The 8,247-nt window shown below is 43.9% G+C and overlaps 1 protein-coding gene across 1 annotated transcript; it reads left to right on the top strand.

Moving 5' to 3' along the window:
- Positions 1-531: 531 nt before the first annotated feature.
- T265_13917 (hypothetical protein) lies at positions 532-7,983 on the top strand (the record flags this gene model as incomplete). Its single annotated transcript, XM_009171158.1, has 4 exons — positions 532-759; positions 812-967; positions 5,797-5,949; positions 7,546-7,983. Coding segments are annotated over 4 exons (591 nt in total), but the record flags the coding sequence as incomplete, so codon positions are not given.
- Between the last annotated feature and the right edge of the window lie 264 nt (positions 7,984-8,247).

Below are 8,247 nucleotides of genomic sequence, written 5' to 3'. Positions count from 1 at the left end.
CGCACTTCTGTGTTTACCATCAAATTTCCCCTCCACTCTGCGTCATTGGCCTCTCAACTTCCCCTGTCTAGGCTTGAGCAACCTGGCAGTGTCCCTGCCAGCCCTCGTGCTTCCTTCGGGTGGCATGGCAGCTAGGCAGCGAAAGGATGCTACAGGTGAAAGACAGGCCTCAGCATCGCTTTGATTCTACACCTTAAATGGTTTGGAAATCGTTCGGGGCGACGTAAAAAACCCGTGATATTCTACCCATTTCAGATACATTGCTCCAAGTGCACACACAAGTGAAGAAAACCTATAACCATGACTCTCGTTGGAACTAAGAAAAAGTATCCTCCGAGTGGAGACATCAATAGTATGAGCTTAGCCCAAATCGTATCCAATATTGCCTCCGTAAAGTGAGTTGACTACTCTGGACTATGATTCATTCTCAAAGATCGGTGGCTGCTCGATTGCAATTTGAAAATTCCATGTACCAAAGGCAAGTCGAGAAATTGGGATTAGACTCGGAGCTCGATCAAGGTTCACTTAGATTTTTATCTTTTGCAAATTAACTGTTTCCCCAATGCAGCACTTATTCTTGCCTCAGCCGCGCAGCATACTATTCGGATAAAAAAGGAGAGCGGAGCATTCGATCAGACTCGATACCTTCGACTTACTGGTGAACATAAATGTATGATTGCGCGAAACTACTTGGACGAGCTGGCCGGAGACTATGCTGAAACCAACCGCATTTGTGAATCTCTTATTGGCAACTACAGAGTAGGTGAAGGGGATGTTTTCAATTGAACTATTTTGGTTGCTCCTTCCCCAGATAACAAAGGAAGATTTAGATCTCAGCATGAAGTCCTTGAAGAAGCAGAGGAATAGGCTCCAGCGACGAGTGGTTCCATTAATTCAGGATCGGGAAAAGACGATGGAAGCGCACCATGCCTTCATGCATTTTCACAGCATTGTTCTGAAAGACATGGTAAGTGCAGGATTTCATAACGTACTCGAAGGTGCTTGAACGTAAAACGAGCTCGGTCAACATTTTTGCGGCAAGTAGTTACAATGCAAACCCAAGGGGGGCACAGACCCGTGCGGATTATGTTATATATTCATGGTGTCCAACTATTTATGGTGCTATTTGCCTTCAGTTTCGACTTTGATCTGTGCACGTTGACTGCACTGCAGTGCACAATGAGGAGCCTGTCGCTTCCATGCTCATTATGCTCGTAGATCTTCCCGATTACTTATCAGATTACTTAGCCACTCAATTGCTCATTTGCTTGTTTACTCACCTTTACACTTTTTTAAGCTATTTAACTACTTATTCAATCATTCGTTTCGTCACTCATTCACCAAACCACTCACCCAATCAGTACTTCTTTACTTATGTGAATACTCAGCTACCAACTCACTTACCAGCCAACTTGCTAGCTAATTACCTTTCGCACGCCGGTTCATTCTTACTTGCTTACTTTTACGATAAGGTGGGTGATCCAGTGAGGATTCTAAGTGTCTTTTGGTTGCCTGCGCGTGGTTAAAAGTGATATGTTCTCTGCAGAAGCTCGGTTCAACCTGTACATTTTAACCTTCTGTGATATTTAGATGTTACAGTGTGAAATGAGGGAGTGGAGATGAGTTGGCTACTGGTCACACATGCAAGTCACGTTTCAATCGCCTGGAAGTTTACTTTTCCCTCATGCCGAATGCAGACGAATTTGTTCACAGCAGTCATCTGAGTACCGTCCAGTCTTGTGAGATTTAGCAAACACTATTCACAAAAGAATTTGAACAGTAGCCAACTTTTTCCACAAACCTAAAGGATAACAAAGGTTTGAGTCTTTCACACCCTGTTGACTGACGACTTTGAACACCGTTTGAACTCATTTTCTTTGGATCCTTTGAGATGGAATCATTGGAAAACTTAGTGCATATTTTCTGAAGAAAAGCACTACAGACGGGTGGGCGTGGGTTTATGCGTTAACTCGACAAACTCAGGATGAAAGGTTACTTTTCTGATCTGCCGCACAACAAATTGTTCTGGGGATGACCTTCATCAGGTGCTCGCACCGGACACTTTACCACTCATGCTAACGTGGTCATTCTGATGGAAACCTGGAGTGATGACATTTATTTTCATCAGAAGCATATTCTACCAGAAGCGGTCCGTCAGCGGCTTGTTCATACCAATGTTGAATCGTGGAAGGGAGGGCATGGGTGTCGAACTAAGGTGGGCACTAAATCAGCTCCACAATGGTACTGAGAACTGCCCTTCAAAACAGTCCCAATGAACTCCCCTGAATGCCAAGGGAAATACAACGGAATATAAAAGTGACCTAGAAAGCTTTGGTATTTTGGACTAAAACGTCTGGCATTCTAATGTGTTTGCCCGGATGAAAAAAGTCCTCACCGAGTGTGCTGAAACATGGTATCGTGCGCAAATTCTTGCGAGTCTGTAAACGAGGCTAACTAATCTTGACGAGCCCAATGCAACAAGTTCCTCTGGAGCTGAAGTGGATGACAGCGAATGATATCTCGATAGTGTGACCACAAGTTTTGCAAGCCTAAACAAGTTCGGTATGCTTTCTAACCGTAATGGTTGGACTACTGATGAGGCGCAAGCAACAAAAATGACTAACTCGTGCACGTCACCCAGCATTCACAGATGTAGTGATGAAACGTAAAAAAATGTTGCACACAAAATGATTTGGTTTTACCTGGTACCAGACGATCGGGTGCAGACAGCAACGATGTGAGCTCACGATGGCAATCAGTCTGCCACTACGGATGGGGGACTTCAGTAATGCAAATTGGCAAATTGTCGATACTCAGGCAGGGTGGACGATACGGACTGTGCAGTTCTACGGATGAATCTTTTTCTCATATAGAGTTCCCCCCAAACCCTGTTATAAATACGTAGAAAATATGAGGAAAACTGCCCAGCATTGTTCAGCGTCAGAGAAAATACGCAGTTCTAGAACTGGACACAGTAGCTGAAATCAGGTATTTATCATTCTGTTCCAACCTTAAAGTTCAGGTTAGGCGGATTTGTGATTTATAAGGAACAGCCAGCAATCTTTTGGTCTTAGTCTACAGGGTGCTTTCCCCCCGCACTGCTTCAGTTATTGCTTTTTTCAGGATTCAAACGATCATGAATTATAGTGGCCACGCGATGCATCTAGACGAATCAGACAGACCGGTGTGCATTGCACTTACGTATGAACCAACGAGCGCTCGTTGATGAGTAGTTTCCAGTTCGTTTTGCTTCATTTCCCAAAAGCAATGAGATCCATTTTGTGGATGTCTGTTTAACTCCATCAAATCTGTTGTTCTTGGCCGGTTTGTATGCTACTCTATGGAGGCAAATTTCTACAGCTTGCGCTGGCACAAAATATCCACCTTGTCAGAAAAAATCCAAAAGGGTTTGTTGCTTCCATTATGGTTTATCAGCTGAGAGTTTTCCACAAAGAAGGAAGTCCTTGTGGTGAAACGTTTCTACAGTGCACTGATGGAACCAATCAAAAGGTGAAGTAATTTGAAGTCTGTAAAGGATGCGTGGAAAGAAAAATAACTTGTAACGCCTGTGTTTGGTCTTTGAAGAGATCTGTTGAGTACAGGATGTGTAGCAGAAAAAGGGTAGAATTTGTGTGAAGCAGATGTCAAATGCCGTAATTTACAAATCCACACAAGTCACAAGCGAATTTTGATTGGAACGAGCAGTACCAATCGCTGTCGTAGATAATTTCGTTACAGATGTATCAACTACCGAATAATTGAGTCAGAATTGCCATTTTTCTAATCTGTCTTTAATACAACTGGGTTTGCCAGGATGCTGTCACAGAAAAACTACGAATAACGAATAAGAATCTCTTGAAACGCCTCGACAGCGTCAGACAATTCCTAAAGGAGCATGAGCGGAGCAACGTCATGATCCAGGCTGTTGACTTTGATGAACAACAGATTCAAGTGACGCAGGCCTTAATGCGAATCTCGGAACTCGAGGATTTAATAGCTGTGCGAAAAGTTGTGGCTGCTCGGCTGACACTAAGTTTGGAAAAACTGAAGGCAAGTTAAAGGTTACTGCGCTGCATTTTTGCCCTATGTACGGTCCGAGATGATGGTCATTTTAAAACTTTGCACAAAAAAGGTATTTTAACACAACTATGTTACTTTCTGGTTCAAATTGAACTTAAGGTTGACGGAAACTTGGGGATAGCGTCTACAGAAGAGACTCAAGAAGGACGTAACCGATCGTGGGCTGTCAAAGGGTTTTAAGTAACCTTATGATTAGTGCATTACGTCTACAATCAATGCCAGTTCATCCAGACTCCTTGAGAGCATTGTCGAGCATTGTGTAAACGACTTGGGTGTTTGTGAAAGCTTTCTCTCGGAACTTTTCCTCATTACGCTTTTCAATTACGAGGGTCTTCTGAATAGAACCATATTGTTTAAGGCAGTTCAGCCCGTGAAGATGATACTGAGACAAGAGGAGGGAAAGAGAGAGAGGGAGGGAAACCGCCATGACTATGATCATGATAGGACATTAAATGTCTGGCTCGAAAAGGCCAACGCCGACGTCAGAGAGCTTTTGACCACATTTCTTACATTCATCCCCTGTGTTCATTCACGCATGATCGATTGTTTGACGCGCGAATTTACTGACCAAAATGTTCGTGTTTCGAACCCGATCTCTGCCTCTCGACTTCCCCTGTCTGGGCTCGAGCGACCTGACAGTATCTCTGCCATCACACTCACTTCTGGGGGCATGACGTTTACCGAAAAGAGTACTATTTTCCATACAGCAAACACACTTCTGGTGGCATGACAGTTAGGCGCCAAAACGGTGCTATAGGTGAACGAACTAATGAAAGCTGCGCTTACCTTGTGGAGCGAGCTGCCTAACTAATCCGATCAGAAATACTATCTTTATCCGTGTCAGTTTCAACAACCTGTTTGATTTCGGATTTGCGTCAGTGACGGGAAAAAATCGCGATTTTTGACACAAACTGCCAATTATGTGGAGAATGTTTCGGTTGCCTGAAAAAAGGAGGTCCTTATGCTCTGGTTCGCCTAAGGCACTGTCGTGCTTTCTTGTTACTTGGGGCCATCTCATTGTTGCTCGACTCAGAAAGTGGAACGTAAGCTCTGTGTTGCAAGGTCCATCAGCATGTTAACAATGGCGATGTTTTAAAGTGCAGATACAAGCCTGTCCTTTGCTGGACAAGTGCTTCACCAAGTGAGCCACAACCGACGCCGCTCACCTCGCACATTGGCATTTGAGCTCACAGTGATTCGCCACGTCTCTGTATGTAAAGAATTCAACACACTGACATGGTTGTCGGGGAGAATTTCGAAGGAATATACATGTGGCTCTGTGCTTTACCTCAGCTTTGTGAAAATTTTGTTGTCATATACCGTTAATTCTAATTTAAATAGGCCTTCGTATATGGTCTCAATTGTAGTTCATGCCAGCCATGGTATCTGCTGACCAACTCTTTTACTCATCTGTTGCAGAGTACTCTAAGTAAGGAACTCTGTGATTCGCAAAAAATGAAGAAGCGATTATGCACGACGTGTATGCATCACAAACTTCTCTCTTCCGTAATCGAACAATGTCGGGAGGTGGGTTTCGCCTGTCACTTGCATCCTTGTATGATACTCCTGATGATTTGTAAATCCTCATTATCGTTCCAAGAAGCAGTAGCAGCAACACCAACCTCCTTGTTATCAAGTCATTGACATCAGCGTCGGGTAAGACGCCTGGGTCGCAGAGTAACCAACGATCTACCGGTATTTCTGTTGGTTTTACAGGAGCTTGGAGCAGAATGTAATCGAGTGCCTGCCACTGAACAAAGTAATACAAACCATGTTCCGACGGCTGCTGAACTGATTAACTGTTACACCGAGGGCGAGAAATCAACATGGCCGGAAAAACTTGCGAACAAAAAGCCACGGAAATCAAAGGTAAGTCCTTGTAGTGGCTACAGCTGTGCTGTAATGTTTTCCACAGTCCAGAATTTATTACGTTTGCAAGCTATCTTTGGAAATGCGGTAACTAAATTATATCAGCTGGGAAGATATTAAGTACTGCTGCAATTTCCTGAGTGTACAGAGTATAGTTTTTGATTCTTGGACTGTGTTTGTGTGTCTGTGTGTTAGAAAGACGGCAGTAGTGTTTTGGTATTTTTCAGCGGGAAGCTATATAAAAAACCAGGATGCCCTGAAACAGTGCACAAAGATGGATTACTCTAAACTACTTAGAATCCATCGCTTATGGAGGTCTAAATAAATTCGCCATCTGGTTAGCTCTTGTGAAAGCACTCACTGACGGGACAAGAATATCGGCCACTTCAGAAAAACGAGTGTTGTAGTTTGTACGTACATCTTTGATAGGTTGTTTCCTGTCGGTCAACTGCAACCCCAGCACTTCTGGCCAGTTCCTTTCAAAGTACTGTCCAAGCGAGTTGAACTCTGGTAATCTTCAATAGCCAACCGGCAGCCATTCATAGCACGAAAACTTCCAGCCCATTTACTGGCCGAATTAGTTTTTGAGCTTTTCTGAAATGTGTACTGCATTACAACACTTCGTTAGTAGCCCGTCCACTGTTCTGATTACAACCTTCTTTTGTTGTGCTTTCTGTCGACCAGCTTCGGATTATCCAAAATTTAGATTACGGCTGCTGACGCTACGATGGCTTGTTTCAGTATCAGTCCCTGGATAAATCGATTGTTCGTAAGGTTTCCCACCTTGTTCAATGCGAAAATACAAAATGAAGTACAAAGTCACCCAAAAGTTCAGCACAATTAGCAAAAGCTGGTCCAAGATATGAGAAGCCGGCAAGCGCACTGAAACACAAGGGAGATCGCAGCCCAGTGGGAATTTTCGCCCAGTTGCTGCACACAAATTTACTGCTATGGATTATTAGCCTAGAAAGTCCATCCCTAGGCAGACCATATGTTTGAGCCCGAGAGCCCAAAATGGCTCTCTGGTTAAGGCGCGAACTTACTGACCGGAAGATCCGTAGTTTCAACCGAACCCCAGAAACCTCGGCTGCTCCTGTTTGGGCACGCTGGCAGTATCCCGGTACTCGTGCTTCCTTCGGGTGGCATGGTGAATGGCTCTCTAAGGCGCGAACTTACTGACCGGAAGATCCGTAGTTTCAACCGAACCCCAGAAACCTCGGCTGCTCCTGTTTGGGCACGCTGGCAGTATCCCGGTACTCGTGCTTCCTTCGGGTGGCATGGTGAATGGCTACCAAAAGAGTGCTAAAGCTGAACGCAGGTTCATATTCATCGTACACACTCGTTATAATGAGCATCTCAAGAGAAGAGCAACAAAGTAAAGACTGAAATTAGCGACAAACTGTTTGGAGCATTTTCATTCGAGTTTTTCTAATTTCAGATAGCCGGATGCTGCCAGTCGATACAAAGTTTATTCGAAATATCGTCTACACATGCTCCAGCTTCGAGATAATGTTTATCACATGATTTTTATGTTGTTGCAGTAGGAATTGTGAAAATGTGCTGACACTTTATTCGCTGTTTGCTTTCTCCTTACAGAGTGGCTACGAACGACATCGAAGACTATGGGGCAATACGGAACGGGGGCTATGACTTGATGGTCACAAGCCAACCCCCCCAAACGTTTTGACTGAAAGCAAGTCAACCATTGGCTTTCTGTACAGCACTGCCTCACGTTCAGACCACCTTGAAAATCCACGGTTGTCACAACTCCCCGTGGATGGAGACAAAATCAACGCACAAAAAAGTTTTTGTGAACAAGAGCAAATCTGTGCTCAACAGATATGCACTGTTGCCTTTTTGGTTTCCGAGCGTTTTCTATCCACTTGCTCTCACTAGTGATCAGTGAGAGCCGACGTGCGTGTGGCAAAGACGCATTTTGGCATGTACACGCCCATCTGAATTCAAACCACAGACTCTACGCTGTGAACACAAACCAGACACATGGTTTGCAGAAGTAATTTATCGGTTCTGCAAGTGAATTTTCAATTTTTCCCTCTCCGTACTTTCCTGGGGGTCGTAGATGAATCGTATCCGTTTGGTGTTCCATAAAACACAAAATTTAAAAAGTGATTCCATGAAAAAAACCATAAGTCGCCAGTTTCATTGTTCCAGATGATGTACAAGTCTTAATTTTTCTAGTCAAAGCCTCATTTGGAGTACGTTTGTAGAATGAGTACCGAGAAGACATTCACAGGACTTTATCTATAGGTACTCGTACTCACAAACAGCAGAACAACG

This window comes from Opisthorchis viverrini, assembly GCF_000715545.1.
Source record: "Opisthorchis viverrini unplaced genomic scaffold opera_v5_119, whole genome shotgun sequence".
NCBI lineage: Eukaryota > Metazoa > Platyhelminthes > Trematoda > Opisthorchiida > Opisthorchiidae > Opisthorchis > Opisthorchis viverrini.
This window is presented reverse-complemented; position numbering and strand designations above follow the sequence as displayed.